At 57.8% G+C, this 16,563-nt stretch overlaps 1 protein-coding gene and 1 non-coding gene across 3 annotated transcripts; one reads left to right on the top strand and one right to left on the bottom strand.

The window, feature by feature from the left end:
* The first annotated feature begins 2,133 nt into the window (after positions 1-2,133).
* FOSB (FosB proto-oncogene, AP-1 transcription factor subunit) lies at positions 2,134-11,332 on the top strand. 2 transcript variants are annotated; one of them, XM_051989386.1, is made up of 4 exons: positions 2,134-2,827; positions 5,561-5,872; positions 6,250-6,357; positions 10,451-11,332. In XM_051989386.1, exons 1-4 carry the CDS (start codon positions 2,702-2,704, stop codon positions 10,910-10,912), a joined length of 1,008 nt encoding a protein of 335 aa, XP_051845346.1. In that variant the 5' UTR covers positions 2,134-2,701; the 3' UTR covers positions 10,913-11,332. The 2 variants fall into 2 exon arrangements, with proteins under 2 accessions (XP_051845346.1, XP_051845347.1); XM_051989387.1 differs by having other exon boundaries at positions 5,564-5,872; positions 10,451-11,331.
* Positions 11,333-15,798: 4,466 nt separating this feature from the next.
* TRNASTOP-UCA (transfer RNA opal suppressor (anticodon UCA)) lies at positions 15,799-15,885 on the bottom strand. The gene has a single exon. It is a non-coding gene; the product is annotated as a tRNA-Sec (tRNA).
* Positions 15,886-16,563: the final 678 nt, after the last annotated feature.

Raw genomic sequence — 16,563 nt, 5'->3', positions numbered from 1 at the left:
ATCTCTCCCCCCATTCCTCTGTGCCTCCTTCTCTGTCACCCAGCTTTCCCATCAGTCCCTTCCCGGCCCCTCAGGCTTCTCTTCCTCTATTTCTCTCCCGTTTGTCAGCCTCCCTCTTACTATCCCTCCTTTCTGTCTCTCAGTGTCTCCCCCCATCTGTCTGTTTTTTTCACTCTCTCCTTTATTATCCCTCAGTCTCTTCCCTGTCCCTCCGTCTCCTCCTCTTGTTCCTCACACGCCCCTCCTTCCATTTCTCTGGCCCCATCGTCTATGTCCAGGGGCGCCCTTGGCTTTAAAACGCAGAGTCTGACCTCCCGGTGCAGAGCATGGGAGGGAAGGGACAGCAGGGAGAGCCCCATGAGTTGTGAGGGCTGCAAACTGCTGCTGCTTCCGGTCTTATTGCTTATGCTGCCTGGCCTGGCCCCGATTATGGGTCTCCTCTGATTGTGGGATTGTCAAGCGATAAATCTGGGGGAGATCCCCTTCTGCAAAGGAAGCCTAAGCGGGAAGTGCTTCCAGCGGACAGCCCGGTTCTCCACTACCTGTGTGGCCTTGGCTAAGTCCCACCTGTCCAGACCTCAGCCAGAAGGAAGGTTAGCGCTCGCAGGCTTGGAGCTGGAACGGGCCGGTTCAAGCCCTTCCATGGACAGAAGAAGTTCAATCTTCTGGAGATCAAGCGATGTGTCCATTCAAGGGGTTGTACCCCAGTGGCAAAGGTCCTGACCTTTAAGCCGGATGTGGCCTCCGGTGTCTTTCCTTGAGACTGAATCTCCCTTCAACCCTTCCCTCCACTCCCACTGTCCCAGAGGCACAAAGTGGATGAGGGGCTCTCAGAGGCCTGTCTGTGGTCACAGAGAAAGGAGAGGTGAGGTCTGTCTCTTGCAGGCCCACCCCCCCTTTTGCGGTAGGTCCAGGAAGGAATTCAGGGGCCCCAGTCCTACATTGAGCCTCCCGGGGGTCCCGCCTCCCCCACTTTTTCAGGTGTACCCAAAGGAACGGCGGCCCCGAGGCTGGGAAGTGGGAACCGAAGGCAGCACTGGGGCTAATCCCTCCACGGAGCCAACGGAACACGGGTTTGGGCCAGGCCCTGGGTGCTGACAGGAAGGTACAAGATGAGCCCTGTTCTCCAGGAGCTCAGAAGGGCCACAGGGGGGGAGACAACATGCAAACGAACCGCTGGCAGGAGAACTCCGAGCTGTCCTCAGAGGGCAGCCCTACTATCAAGGGGGATGGGAAGGTGGGCTTTTAGTGGGGTGCGGGGGCGCCCCTTCACGGTTTGCAAAATGAACCAGATGCGTTCTAAGGCCCTTGCTAGCTCTCTGGTTAAAAATAATCCTCCTAATAAATAGAAGTTCAAAGCCCTCCTCCCGGCTGTCGTCCCATGTCTCGCGTGCTCACACGCGCTGAACCCTCGGTAGAGCCCCGCCGGGGTGAGGGAGGCTGGGGGAAGTCGGGGACGTGGGCGGGGGACTTGGGGGGAGGCATTTGGCCGGCAGCCAGGTTTCCTGGACTCCTTGGAGGGGAACGGGGTCTCTAAGACTCCCTCTGGTCGGCCCGGTCTCCGCCACGCTGCTCTTTTGATCCCTCCTGGCTTTCCACTTCAAGCCCCGGGCGGCCGATAGTAAAAGTTTCTATTAATAACAAGCCTTGCAGTGCACCCGGGGAGAAAAGTCGGGGAGCCGCTCTGCGCAGGCGCGAGCGAGAGAGCAAGCGAGAGGGATTCCCTCTGACGTCATTGCTAGGATACCAAACAAACACTCGGAGCCCAGCCGCTGAACTCCATATATGGCTAATTGCGTCAAAGGAACTCCGCTCGGGGCGGGGCGCGGACAGGCGGCGGGATCCCCCGCCCGGCCGAAAGCGCGCGCTGGGGGCAGGGAGAGGGGGCTCTGGGGGGCGCCTGGACAGGTCCTGGAGGGGCCGATCCAGCTCTCCGGAGCCCGTCCGAGGTCGGGTGCGTCCGGGCCCCCGGGGCCGAGCCGGCGGGAGGCGGCGGAGCCGGGACCGGGGCTTGGGGGAGGGTCAGGGCTCCCTTTGCGAGGAGGTGACGTCAGCAAGGGGGGCGTGCCCGCGCGCTATAAAGGAGCCCCGAGCTCGGCTGGCCTCTCATTCATAAGCTTTTCGGGAGCGGGCAGTGCGGTGCAGGAGCGGGGCCGGGCAGCGATTTTCTTCTCTCGATCTCGTCAGGGCTTCTCCCTGCCGCGCTCGGACAGCGCCCGCGGACTTCGCTCTTTTTCTTGGTTGGCCCCAGGACTTGACTGCAGCCGCCGCCGCCGCCGCCGCGCTCTCACCGGCTGCTTCCCAGCCGTGCGGGACCGGGGGCCGGGCGGGATTCTACTCAGCCGGACTTCGGAACTCGGAACCAAGGGGGGACGGGGACTTCTCCCCCTCCCCCTCGAGAGAAGATTTGCCCCCCCCTTCGCCCCCCAGCATCGGACAAGCGGGGCAGGGGAGGGGACGGGCGTCCGAGGGGAGCGAGCTTCCTCCCCTTCTTCATATTTCAGCGTCGGGGAATACTACTTCAGGACTTGGACTTGTCCACCCCCTATCTTCCTGGACTTGGGGACCAGCCGGACCGCCGGACTCTTTACCAATTTGCTTGTTTTTTCCTCTCGTGCCGGGTCCCCCCACCCTCGGTCCAGCCTTGGCTTCCAGGCGGCCCCAGCGCGGTCACAGGCCACCCCCTGGGGTGCCCGGGGAGATGTTTCAAGCCTTCCCCGGAGACTACGACTCCGCCTCCCGGTGTAGTTCGTCGCCGTCGGCCGAGTCCCAGTATCTGTCATCAGTGGACTCCTTTGGCAGCCCCACGACTGCCGCCGCCTCCCAGGTAGGCGCTGGGGCCAGAAAGCCCTCCGCCGCCGGTCAGCAAGCAAGCTCCGTACGAGGTGGGGAGGGGGGAGGTGAGGGCCGCCAGGGTCCGAACGGGGTGAAGGGTCCGGGACGGCAGCTAGCTCCCTCGCTTCCTCCCTGACCTGGTTAACCAGGTGCCTCAGTCTCGCCATCTGGATAAGGAGGCGAAAGGGTTAGACTTGACCGCACGCGGGGTGATTGATCTATAAACTGAAACTTGCTTTGGAAAACCGGGATTAGGATGTCGTCCTGCCATCGGGATCTCAAAGCGCAAACCTCTGTGCAATCTCTATGCAAACCGAGAAGAGTTGGAGCTCTTGCGAGGGGTGGGGGCGAGAAGCGAGAAGGGGGGGGGGGCGCTTCCAAGCCCGCTTTGGGAGTTCAGAAGGGGCGCACGACCAGAATAGGGCAGTGCAGGGGTCAGCTGGCTGCGGTGCGGGCTCTACTAACAGGGGCCTGCAAGCAGAAAAGTGGAAAACCTCGGGGCAGGTCGCCCCCAGCTCAGGGCAGATTTACTAACCCCAGGCGCCCGAAGGGGAGGCGGGTCTCGAACCCCCTCCGCCTCCGGCGTTGGAACGTAACGGGGGACCCGTGCGTAAGGGCTGACGCGCTGGAATCCTCCGTCTGACGCGGGGCACGCACAGCGCGCGGCCCGCCCCCCTACCCGACGCCGCCGCACCCCCTCCCCCTGACGTCCCGGGAGTCTTCTATTTTGGAACGCCCGAGCCACGTTGCTAAGGCAGGGAGGGCGGATGGGGGAGAAGCCGAGTCTCTGATTGGCTTAGGGCGCTAAGGAAGGCAACCAATCACCGGCGAGCATTGACTTCTCGCTCGCTGCCCCCCCACCCCCCTCCTCTCCCGCATCCTCTGTCCCCGAGCCCGTCCGTAACCTTTAGTTGGAACCCAGGGCCAAGTTATCGGGACATGAGAGGGGGTAGCAGCTCGGAGGGGCTCGCGACAGGTCCCGGGAGCGCTGTTTTCCAGACCCGGCCTCCAGAGCGTGACCACATTTTGTTTAACACGGCGTGGCCCGCCCCTCTCCCCATCGCGACATAGGATCGCGACATAGGACCACAGGGGTGTCCCGACAGCCGTGTCCCGACAGCCGTTATCATAGCTGTCATACCATAGCCCTAGGTCCTTGGGCGACCTTGGGTGTGTGCAGCAGGAAAGCTGGGTAGAGAAGGAATGCAGGTGTAGACAGGGGCTGGGAGGGCTCTGAGTGCCCCTGCCTCCCCTCGGGCGGTGGGAATGAAAATCCCCCCCATCCCCCGCCGAGCTGAGCCGCAGATTGAACCCCCGAGCCAAGTTCAAGGCCCTGACCGGGCCGGGACTTGAACTGCCGGGGGCCGGTGGGAAGTTCGGGGATGCGTGTGCTCGCTAGCTCTGGAAAAGGCCCCGCCCCCCTCCAAGTTCAAAGCCACGCTGCTATTGGAGGCTGCGCAGGAGGGAGCGCCCCGCGGGGGGCGGTGAGAAAGCAGAAAGAATCCCAGATACTTTGGGAAGGCTCTGAGGCTGGGGGGGACATGGAGAAGCACCCAGAACCAAAGGGAGACCCCAGGCCAGCCGGGCAGGCTTTTTCGCAGCCGCCCGGAGCCCCCGCCCCGTGCCAGGGAGCCGGGCCCCGCTGCTGGGCTCTCCTAGCTGGACCAGCCCCCCTCACGGAGCCCGGGCACTTCCCACCTAGCACACCGCTCCCCAGTCCTGCCTCCCACCCCAGGCGGCCCAGCTGCCAGGCCCGGCACAGGCCTGCAGTCCTACCCCACTCCCAGGGCCAGTTGCGCCTCTGTCAGCGGTGGGATGGCATCCGATCCCAGTGGGGGTCAGGGGCGCCGGGAGGGCACTTAGACCAGAATCCCCCTCGGGGCCCACAGCGGGGTCTCGGGGGTCTGAGAGGAGAGCAGCCTTAAAGGCCTTTCCCTCAGAGGGAGAGGAAGCAGCTCAAGGTCCCGAGCGGAGCCGGAGCCCCGGGTGCTCTCCCCCCACCCGGCTTCCTTCTCGAGCTCCCCAAAGTCAGAGGCCTCTGGATTTGGATCCTGGCTCTGCAGCTTCTTAAGGGGGGAGATGCTGGTTACTTGGGCATGTGCGGGAGTCATTCTGGGGCCTCGGTTTCCTCAGCTGTAGCAGCCGGAGGATTAAAACTAGATAAGGGCCCCAGCCTCTCTCAGCACAAAATTGCATCTCGTAGCCTTCGGAGCTCAGTCATGGAGAGGAAACTGAGGCAGGCGCAGCAGGAGCCCCCCGGGGCCTGCAGCCAGACCCCTCTCCCCCCGGCTCTTCCCTCCTCCCTCCGCTCCCTTCCTTCCTTCTCCCAGAATCAGGGGTGGGGTTGGGGGTGGGGAATGTGTATGAGCGTGTGTGTGGGACCCGAGTCCCTCAGTTCTCGGGCTCTGTCCTACACACGCACACCCATCCACACGCAGCCACTCACACACTCAGCCACACGCAGGAGTCACCAACCTGAGTGTGAATCACCACGGGCTTGAGCTGTTCAGTGCAACCTCCAGAGGAGGAGGAAAAGCCAGAGATGTGAACGGCTCTCATTAACCACTGCGTCACGGTGTAGTGGAAGGGGGTAGGTGGTGGTGGCTTGGCTGCCTGTGACACACACTCAGCCAGTGGCTCACCACGAGGGTGCTGGGGGGGGGGGGCGTGTGTCTGGGAGCCTGCGTTGGTCTGCATGCCCGGGCTCTGCCCATCTCTCTCTCAGCAGGAGTGTGCTGGCCTTGGTGACATGCCCGGCTCCTTCGTGCCCACGGTCACCGCCATCACCACGAGCCAAGACCTCCAGTGGCTGGTGCAGCCCACCCTCATCTCGTCCATGGCTCAGTCTCAGGGCCAGCAGCCGCCCCTGGGCCCCCAGCTGCCCACCGTCGACCCCTACGATCTGCCCGGCACCAGCTACTCTTCCCCCGGGATCAGCGGCTACGCCGGCGGCGCCGGGCCCTCTGGGGCGACTCCGAGCGGCCCCCCGCCCTCGCGTCCCGCTCGGGCCAGGCCTCGACGGCCCAGGGAAGAAACGGTGAGTCTGGAGGGGACCCGGGCAGGCGGGCTAGGCCGAGGAGCCGGACACCCCCGAGGAAGGAGGCAGGGCCGCCGGGATGAGCTGGGGTGGAGGGGTCACCCCAAACCCCACGGTTAGAAAAGCCCCCACTATTTGGAGCATTCTCCAGATGGGGGAGGGGCGGCCCCCTCTCCTCCACCTGGACCTCGGGCTACTTCTTTTCCGAGGGAGGAATAGGATCTGTTTATGATTGATCTGGGGTAAATATGGCTGTGGGGAGCCGTCAAAGGGAGAAGTTCACACCATGGGATGGAAGGGGAGGAGGGGGTCCGGCTTGGAGGGGCACTGGCCACTTCCTCAGAAAGCTCACTCGGGCTCTCCCTCTTGCCTCACAGCTCACCCCCGAAGAAGAAGAGAAGAGGAGGGTCCGTCGGGAACGGAACAAACTGGCTGCAGCCAAATGTCGGAACCGAAGGCGGGAGCTGACCGATCGTCTACAGGCGGTGAGCAGGCTCCTAATTCGCCAGCCCCCAGGAGGTTTGGTCGGGTGGTTGTTGGGGGGGCCGAGCCTTCAGATTCCCTCTTTCGTTCCATCCCACCCCCACTCCCCCATCAGTCTGCAAGGGCCACCGGTGACACTTCAAGCACCAGAAAGACCCTCCCCCAGTGAATCCGACCAGATTGTCCACAGTGAGCCACTGCTTGTGTTTGAGAACAGGAAAAGAGGCTTGGTTTCCAACCTGCCTTGGCCGCCCCCGCTCCCTCGGGACGAGCTCGTCCTTCGGAGTTGGAGGGACTCAGCAGAGGTGCGGGACACTGGTGCCCCCCCATTGTGGCAGGGTCCACAGCAGGACAGATACTAGAAAGCAGCAAGGAGGAGAGGCTCAATTTCTATTATGAGAAAGTTGGATGTTAGACCTTCCTGAAAGCACTTGAAATACTACCAGGTCTGACTCCCCCCTCTGGGACTCAGAACATACCAGATGCTCGGGGTCTCCCCAGCTCTGAGTCATTCGCAGAGGATTCTCTCACTTCCTTCCCCCTTCATTTCCCCCCATTCTAGTTTTTACTTTGATCCTTTGCTTTGTCCAAGCTCCGCCATAGACTTAACCAAAAACTTTCTATTCTATCGAGATCTCAAGAGAAGACAATTATTCTTGGGATCCCCTGAGGGAAGGAGGACTTTCTTGCTGTGTCCCCTGCCCAATTTCTTCTTGTCCCCAAGAGCGCCTTCTATCCCTCCTCCAAATCTATCCTCTCAAGGGAAGGAGGACTTTCTAGCTGTGTCCCTTGCCCAATTTTATCTTGTCCACAGGAGCGCCTTCTATCCCTCCTCCAAATCTATCCTCTCAAGGGAAGGAGGACTTTCTAGCTGTGTCCCCTGCCCAATTTCTTCTTGTCCTCAAGAGCGCCTTCCATCCCTCCCCCAAGTCCGTCCTCCCTTAAAATTTCACAACAGGATAAAACTTTGCTCCGAATACTGCTCCCCTCCTGGTACCAGGGAGACAAATACAGCCTTCTGCAGGCATCACCCCTCTCCCCCATTTAGAGAAGGGATGACAGCGTCCGAGACAAAGGCTTGCTACCATATTGACCAAAATTTGCCCTTTGAACAATCTCAGTTTTTCATTGGAGGTCTGGATGACAGCCTCATCTTGGGGTGGGAGCTGAACTACTTTCTGAAGGGACAGAGAAGGATGTTGTGGGTGGGAGGGTAGAATCAGCTGGTCCCGAGAGGAACAGAACATTTGTCTAATCCAATGTTCTGGGGTTTGTGATAGAGCAAACTGGGTTTAAACTTGTCTCCACTCTAGCCAACTAGTGTGATTCCAGACAAGTCTACCCCACATCCCGACTTCTGCAGTTTGTTTCTTCATCTGTAAAAGAGGAGGGGAGACACTCGAAGCTTTATAAATAAATGCTGTGAGCCTACTAAAGATAGAGATGGAACAGTGGAAACAGGGTTAACTATGGAGCTGGAGCTAAAGATCTGGGTTCAAATTTTACCTCTTAAGATGAAAAATAGATAAAGCAATTGAAGTTTTTTAAAAAAGGGGGAGGGTGGTTTAAAAAAAACAGGGGACAAGTTTTAACAGAAGGCGTAATGGGTAGAGTTTTAGCAGGAGATGCAATGGGTAGAGTGTTAGCAGGAGGCACAATGGTTAGAATTTTATCAGGAGATGCAGTAGAGTTGTAGCAGGAGGTGCAGTAGAGTTTTAGCAAGAGGTACAATTGGTAGAGTTTTAGCAGGAGGCACAATGGGTAAAGTTTTAGCAAGAGGCACAATTGGTAGAGTTTTAGCAGGAGGCGCAATTGGTAGTTTTAGCAGGAGGCGCAATGGGTAGAGTTTTAGCAGGAGGCTCCATCCGTAGAGTATTGTAAAAATAATTGAAGTTGAGAATGATACATGTGACACTTCTGATTTCCTTAAGACCTCTATGGACCTCCTCAGTTTCCCCAGTTTTGAAATAAGGTGGATTGGGAATAGAGGACCAGATTGCTGTCTATTCTCTGCTTCTATAGATGATATGCTAAAAAGAGACAATGGACACACAGGTCTTTCAATATCATATCGAAGACGCTTCAGAGCTATAAAGAAATAGGAATAATATAATATTTTACAGATGAAACTCCAGTCAACCTGGAGAAGGAAATGACCCACTCTGATGCTATGTTTACAACTGATAATTATTGATGATTTCTTTTGGACAGTGGAGTCATTGAGGAAACTTGAAGTTCATTCAGCCCCAATTCCTCAACAGATTGGGGAAATTGAGGCACAAAGAATAGAAGGGTAGAAGAGACGTTAGAGTTTATCTAGATAAGTTCAATTCCTCCTTTTACAAAGGAGGAAAGGTGAGGTCCACCTTCTCTAGTGGAGTTTTAGTAGGAGGGGTGATTGATAGTTTTAGCAGGAGGTACAATGGATGGAGTTTTAGCAGGAGGCTCAATCAGTAGAGTTTTAGTAGGAGGCATGATTGATAGTTTTAGCAGGAGGTACAATGAGTAGACTTTTAGTAGGAGGCATGATTGATAGTTTTAGCAGGAGATGCAATGGGTAGAGTTTTAGCAGGAGATGCAATGGGTAGAGTTTTAGCAGGAGGTGCAGTAGAGTTTTAGCAGGAGGTGCAATGGGTAGAGTTTTAGCAGGAGGTGCAGTAGAGTTTTAGCAGGAGGTGCAATGGGTAGAGTTTTAGCAGGAGGTGCAGTAGAGTTTTAGCAGGAGGTGCAATGGGTAGAGTTTTAGCAGGAGGTGCAGTAGAGTTTTAACAGGAGGTGTAGTAGAATTTTAACAGGAGGTGCAGTAGAGTTTTAGCAGGAGGCGCAATGGGTAGAGTTTTAGCAGGAGGTGCAATGGGTAGAGTTTTAGCAGGAGATGCAACGGGTAGAGTTTTAGCAGGAGATGCAACGGGTAGAGTTTTAGCAGGAGGCACAATGGTTAGAATTTTATCAGGAGATGCAACGGGTAGAGTTTTAGCAGGAGATGCAACGGGTAGAGTTTTAGCAGGAGATGCAACGGGTAGAGTTTTAGCAGGAGGCACAATGGGTAGAGTTTTAGCAGGAGGTGCAGTAGAGTTTTAGCAGGAGGTGCAGTAGAGTTTTAGCAGGAGGTGCAATGGGTAGAGTTTTAACAGGAGGTGTAGTAGAGTTTTAGCAGGAGGCGCAATGGGTAGAGTTTTATCAGGAGATGCAACGGGTAGAATTTTAGCAGGAGGTGCAATGGGTAGAGTTTTAGCAGGAGGTGCAATGGGTAGAGTTTTAGTAGGAGATGCAATGGGTAGAGTTTTATCAGGAGATGCAACGGGTAGAGTTTTAGCAGGAGATGCAACGGGTAGAGTTTTAGCAGGAGGCACAATGGGTAGAGTTTTAGCAGGAGGTGCAGTAGAGTTTTAGCAGGAGGTGCAGTAGAGTTTTAGCAGGAGGTGCAATGGGTAGAGTTTTAACAGGAGGTGTAGTAGAGTTTTAGCAGGAGGCGCAGGGTAGAGTTTTATCAGGAGATGCAACGGGTAGAATTTTAGCAGGAGGTGCAATGGGTAGAGTTTTAGCAGGAGACGCAATGGGTAGAGTTTTAGTAGGAGATGCAATGGGTAGAGTTTTAGCAGGAGGTGCAGTAGAGTTTTAGCAGGAGGTGCAATGGATAGAGTTTTAGCAGGAGGTGCAATGGGTAGAGTTTTAGCAGGAAGTGCAATGTGTAGAGTTTTAGCAGGAGGTGCAATGGATAGAGTTTTAGCAGGAGGTGCAATGGGTAGAGTTTTAGCAGGAAGTGCAATGTGTAGAGTTTTAGCAGGAGGTGCAATGGGTAGAGTTTTAGCAGGAGGTGCAATGGGTAGCAGGAGGCATAATGGGTAGAGTTTTAGCAGGAGGTGCAGTAGAGTTTTAGCAGGAGGTGCAATGGGTAGAGTTTTAGCAGGAGGTGCAATGGATAGAGTTTTAGCAGGAGACTCAATTGAACCTTGGTTTGGGGATTCCACATCCAAAGTGGAAATGATGGGAACCAAGGCCTGGAAGCCAGAAGGGTATCGTCCTAGCCCTGCTGCTGACCTGCATCTTTCTTTCTCCCTCCCTCCCCCTGCTGCTGCCCCGGTGGGCTCCCAGGAGACAGACCAGCTGGAAGAAGAGAAGGCAGAGCTGGAGTCAGAAATCGCGGAACTCCAGAAGGAGAAGGAGAGGCTGCAGTTTGTGCTGGCAGCTCATAAGCCAGGCTGCAAGATCCCTTTTGATGAGGGGCCCGGGCCGGGGGGCCCCCTGGCAGAGGTGAGAGCTTTGCCTGGGCCCACGCCCACTAAGGACGATGCGTTCGGGTGGTTCCTGCCGCCGCCGCCCCTGCCCTTCCAGACCAGCCAGGAGCCCGGCCAGGAGGGGCCCCCAGACCTGACGGCTTCTCTCTTTACACACAGTGAGGTCCCAGCCTTCGGCGACCCCTACCCCGTTAACCCTTCGTATACCACCTCGTTTGTACTCACGTGCCCGGACGTCTCCGCATGCGGCGGTGCCCAGCGCAACGGCAGCGACCAGTCCTCTGACTCCCTGAACTCGCCCTCCCTCCTTGCTCTGTGAATTCTTTTAGAGGGAGGGGGCGCTTCTCTCTGGAGACAAAAACTGGGGGGAGGTGGCCACGGCCCCCTCCGCTCTCGCGGCCCGCGTCAACCCGAGGATTCCGCGCATCCTCGAGGGGCCGTTGACCCGAGCCGGCCTCTCCTCATCCTTGGCCATCAACCGCCGGATCCCTCTGGACCCGAGGCTCCCTCCATTCTCGGCCACCGCCCGGATTCACCTCGACTCGAGGCTTCCTCCCTCCACCCCCGAGCCGGGACTCCGCTGGCCCCACGCCGGGCCCTTCCTTGAGCCCTGACCCTTCGACCCTTGGAGCTTGCCTATTGACCCTCCACTCTGACTGTCGCCAGTGCTAAAGGCGGAGACTTGGTGGGGGCTGCACCCGAGGGCCTTGCTCCTGGGGGAGGAGGGTGGGGAAAAGGTATGGAGAGAGATTGTGGGCTGCCGTGGCCTGCGAGCCACGCGGGGCGGGGGGCCTCGGCGGGTTGGGGGAGGGGGGGCTCTGGGAGACGGGTTCAAAGTCTCGTTCTTGATGGAATCACGTCCTTCTCCACGATACTCTCTGGTCATTGCTTCCTCACCCTGGCTCCCTAGAAGAGTATTAACTTATTTAGCCACTTTCCAGAGTCAAAGGTGAAAGGATCAACTCCCTTCTTTCTCTCCCCAAGGTCAGAGACCTGGTCAGGTTGGGAGATGAGGAGCCTCCCTTCACCTTTGTAAACAGTATTATTCCTGTCCCCTCCTTCCCAGGTAACCCCGGACCCTCTTCCTCTTCCCTCACGCCCTCCCCCCGCAGCTGATTTTCTCCGGGCTTTCCTTCTTTCGTGTGTCTGGGAGAGAAGGGTGACTCACCTTTCACCCTTGCCCCTAGCCGAGGTATTTATACTGTGAAACGAGGTCTTGGAGGAAGGGTGGGGACCAGGGAAGTCCGGTCCGGTCTCCAGTCTCCCTCGGTGGGGAGGAGAAATCAGGGGAGAAATTTTACCCCCAAAAGGGTCTCTCAGCCCTTCCAAGCCGATAGATCTTCCTCTATTTCATGCAACAAATAAAACGGTCATCGTGAGGTTCCCCGCTTACCGTCCTCTATATATAGGGGGGTATTTCCCCCCCCCATCCCCGCCCCCCAGCCTAGGACGCCGACTTCTCCCCCGTCTTTCCAGGAAACGGGCCAGTCTCTGGGGGCAGCCCTCTCTGGGGAGAAGTCACAGAGCTGAGGCTTCTGGCCTTTGAGGGAGCTGAACTGGTGGATTCCTCTCCCCCTTCCTTCTTTGCTTAAACTTGGTGATAGTTGGGGGGACGGATCTCAAAGCATCCGTTGCTCTGGGAGCTGGCTCTGTCCAGCCCTGGATGTCCCCTCCATATCCACCTGCTCCCTAACTATTCCACGCCCCTTCTTCTTCTTCTTTTTTTTTTTTTAATCTAGGGAACTGGTTTCTCATCCTATTTGTCACTGGGATGGTAACAAGGATGGAGCCTCCGCTCCAGCCTCTCCCTGGCCACAGGCCTTTCTCCTCCCCCCACCGACCTCCTCCACCTTCTGTGTTTGACATTTGCAGATTTCCTCATTTACACTTGAGGAAAAGTGGCTCGGAGACATTAAGTCATCTGTCCAGAGGCTCAGAGCTACTTAGTGTCCCGGGAAGGATTTGAACCCAGGACTTTCTGTCTCCAAGTCCAGAGGGACCAGCTCTCATTTTAAAAATTGTTTATTTTTTGGAAATCGGGCCTGGTGATCTCAAAGTATCTATGATAGGTCAACAGGACGATGAGACGGATCCAGGAGGGCCTAAGCTACCCTTTGCCCTTTGCCCTCTTTTGCCTTAGCTCCCTCCCCGGCCGAATCCCCAGGGCCTTAGGAAAGGGCAAACCCCCAATCGGGCCGCCCCCTTCCCCGGCTTCCTTCTCCCTTTGGCCTCAATTGTTCAAAATAAGGAGAAATTCCCTTTGTCAAAGCATCGGGGAGAGTGGGGCCGCAGCCCTCCCGTTCTAGTCCCTTTTACTGCATGGACAACATTCCACACCGGCCCCTTCCCTCACTAACCATCCCTCGGCCCCAAATCCCCGGCCTCGACCATCGTCCCTGGTTTCCGAAAGGCACTATATCTATTCTGTATAAATATATATATTATATTATATTATATATATGGTGTGCGTACGTGTCAGTGTGTATGGGCGCGTGTCAGGATCCCGTCCCCCCCAGGCCCTCAGACCGCGTGGCTGAAGTGAACGCTCACTGACAATCAGGGTACTCCCTCTGTCTCTGTCTCTGTCTCTCTGTGTCTCTGTCTCTGTCTCTCTGTGTCTCTGTCTCTCTGTATCTCTATCTCTCTCTGTGTCTCTGTCTCTGTCTCTCTGTGTCTCTGTCTGTGTCTCTGTCTCTGTCTCTCTGTCCCTATCTCTTTCTGTGTCTCTGTCTCTGTCTCTCTGTATCTCTGTCTCTGTCTCTGTCTCTCTGTCTCTGTCTCTCTCTCTGTCTCTCTGTGTCTCTGTGTCTCTGTCTCTGTCTCTCTGTGTCTCTGTGTCTCTGTGTCTCTGTCTCTCTCTGTCTCTCTGGTCTCCGTCCCCTTCTCCGTGCTCCTGCACCGATCTGTCCCTCCCCGGGTCTCTTCCCTTCATGCTGCCTGCCTGTCTCTCGGTCTGTTCCTAATTTCCTGCCTGTCCGTTTGTCTGTCTCTCCTTTCTCCTGTGACCAAACTCGGTGACTAATTTGTCCCTTCCCCCTGCAGGGCCTGTGAGTGTGTGTGTGAGTGTGAGTGTGAGGAGGAGCTCCCGCCAACCACAGTTTATCGGTTTCCTCCCCGCCAGCCCCTCCCCTCCCCCCCACGCCCGATGCTGTATTTGTGATTTTTGTATTTTGTACCTGACCCCGGGAAGGGGCTGGGGCTGGGCTGGTCGGTGTTGGGCTGAGCGCTCCCTCTCCCTTCAATCCCCAGGATCTGCCTCAAGTGTTTCAACCCACCCAATAAAATGCTTTACAAAAACCCACTCCTCGCACGCGGTCATCTTTGTCCCCTCCGTCCTCCTCTCTGGGGCAGGGGGCCTGGGCAGGGGCTTCCCAGCGTGGGGCTGGGGGCTCGGAGGACTTTCTGGCTGGGCTCGGGTGACTGGGGGAGGGTGGGGTGTAATGCTCTGTTTCGGTTCCCTCGGGTCTCGGGGCAGCCTTCCTTTCAGTTCTGGGATCACCACAAGTGCAGCCAGGGGTTAAAGTCCAAACCCTTTACTGTCCCCTTCCGAGCCCTCTCTCCTTCACTGGGGCCGCGTTGGTTTTTCTGGAGGCCCGTCTGCCTCCCGGTTCCGAGAGCTTGAGCTCCCGCCTGCCTTGTCTGCTCCTGGATCTCCCCGACGACCCCTGGCCGAGGCTCCCGGCTTAGGCGCCCCCACTGAGCGGGAACCCGACCTTCTATCCCTGGGAACCATCGTTTGTTGTAGGATTAAATCAGCGCTAAACCAGATTGAACCATGGTCCGCTGCCTCCCGCTCAGTGCCTTGTTTCAGGTTCTGGCCCAGAACTTCCCGCTGTGGGATGGGATCAATCACACTGAGCCGGGCTAAAGTAGATAACCACTGTCTGCCCGTCCCGCGGACTGGTCCCCTTGGGAGCACGCTTTGTGTCAGGCTCAGAGTTCTGCCCATAACGGAGGCCGGGGACGAGGGCAGGCCCGGGGGGACGAGGGCAGGTGGGGGGAGGGGGACAAGGGCAGGTCCCAGGGGGGACGAGGGCAGGCCCGGGGGGGGGGGGGGGAGGGGAACGAGGGCAGGCCCGGGGGGACGAGGGCAGACCCGGGGGGGGGGGGGGGGGAACGAGGGCAGGCCCGGGGGGACGAGGGCAGGTCCCGGGGGGACGAGGGCAGGCCCGGGGGGACGAGGGCAGGCCCGGGGGGACAAGGACAGGTCCCGGGGGGACGAGGGCAGGCCCGGGGGGGGGGGGGGGACGAGGGCAGGCCCGGGGGACGAGGGCAGGTCCCGGGGGACGAGGGCAGGCCCGGGGCCAGACCTGCCGATGTTCTAGAGGGCAGGGCAGAGGTAGACGCCAGGGGATGACTTCCTGGCCCGGACCAGTTGCCAAAGGAAGGACTAGAGCCGAGGCTTGTGACCGGACTATTTCCTAGCGCGGAGGGAAAAGGTCTCCGTTTTGTAAATCCTTCCACTACCCGGAGGCAGGCTAGCTGGCAGAGGAGGCTCCTTGATTTCCCTCTGATCATTGTATCCTCGGGGAGACTGAGGCTGGACGGCTTGTGGGCCCTGTCACTTACCAAGGCCAGGCCACCAGCTACTTCTGGGTCTCTGCGGGTGCACTCTCCCTGCAGGGGGAGCAAGTGAGGGCACCCCCCCCCCCCCCCCTGCCGGGAAGTCCCCAGTCTCAGAAGCACGTTTAAGTGCTGAAAACTCTGACTTGAGTCCCAGAGTCCTCGCTGTGAAACTGGAAAGGAGCCGGAGGCCTTGTCAGTTACTTTCATGTTTCCTGTCCCCGTCTGTAAAATGGGGGGGGGGGGGGGGAGATAGCGCCCATCTCCGAGAACAAGCTACAACGTACAGAATTTCTAAACCTGGGGGCGGCGTGATCCGGGACCCGCCGGTTGGGATCCGGATCCTTGGTGTTACTGGGCCGTCTCCTGGAGCCATTGCAGTCTCTCAGACTGAAACCTCCAGACAGTTCCGGGCCGGCCTTGGGCGGGGGGAGCCTCTCAGGGACCGGGACGTGTTGAGTCCATCCTTTGACAAATAGAGAAACTGAGGGCCAGGAAGGGCCAGGGGCTTGAGCGAGCTCGCCCCGCAGTCAGTGTGGGAAGGGTAAGGAAGTCTCTGTCGCGCGGGGAAGATGAAGGGGAGAGTGGTGCGCGTGGGGTGAAGAAGAAAGGGGCCGGGAAAAGACACAGTCGTAGGCCGCACGCCCGAAAGGTGGAATTGAACCACTCTGTCGCTAGACAGCTACAGGTTTGAAGCCTGCACCCCAGACCACTGAGGGTCATCCGGGCAGGAAACACGGTCCTCTTCAAAGGTATATAAAGCTAGTAATAACAATCATTTTACAAATAGGGCGCGAAAGTTTTTTTATTCTAAATAGAGATAATTTAGCTTAAAATTGAGTTAAAATACAATGACTTCCAAAATCTTTATTTTTCTCTTAATTTTTCCCTTTATTTCCCGAGATGCTATGAACGACAACGAACGCTAACGAGACGCCCTTCATTTGCATGGCGCAGAGCATTCTGGGAGAGACTTCCCCGCCACACCGTTTTGGGCCTCGGAGAGCTCCGTCCGGCTCCCGCTCCGGACTGCGGCCCTCGGGGTGGGGGCGAGGGGTTGCTCCTCCCCCCAGCTCCGGCGACCCTCGGGGTTCCCGGGGTTCCTTCCTCCACCTCCTCCGGCCCAGGCTGGGATATTGGACACCCCTCTTGGGAGCTCAGCTGGCTCACCCCACCTCGTTTTACAGGCGGGGAAACTGAGGAAAGGTCACGCCGTGGGTCAGTGGCAGAGCGTGCATTGTAAGCCGCGGCAGCAGATCTGGGTAATTAAATAGCACATCCGCCCCCCGCACAATCGGGGCCCGCTCTCCGGATGGTTCCCAGAGCCGAGAGGGTTAGGGCTTGACACATCGGCTCGCTGTCCGAGTCCGCGCCGCCTTCGCTTGTCCCCGCCCCCTTCTCGTTCTG

This window comes from Antechinus flavipes, chromosome 3 (genome assembly GCF_016432865.1).
Source record: "Antechinus flavipes isolate AdamAnt ecotype Samford, QLD, Australia chromosome 3, AdamAnt_v2, whole genome shotgun sequence".
In the NCBI taxonomy this organism is placed as follows: Eukaryota; Metazoa; Chordata; class Mammalia; order Dasyuromorphia; family Dasyuridae; genus Antechinus; species Antechinus flavipes.
This window is presented reverse-complemented; position numbering and strand designations above follow the sequence as displayed.

Excerpts from the sequence above, each read along its gene's own strand:
- FOSB (XM_051989386.1), top strand. The coding sequence starts at position 2,702 with ATGTTTCAAGCCTTCCCCGGAGACTACGACTCCGCCTCCCGGTGTAGT. Across the intron at positions 5,873-6,249 it reads GACGGCCCAGGGAAGAAACG|CTCACCCCCGAAGAAGAAGA; the intron begins GTGAGTCTGGAG and ends CTTGCCTCACAG. Across the intron at positions 6,358-10,450 it reads TGACCGATCGTCTACAGGCG|GAGACAGACCAGCTGGAAGA; the intron begins GTGAGCAGGCTC and ends GTGGGCTCCCAG.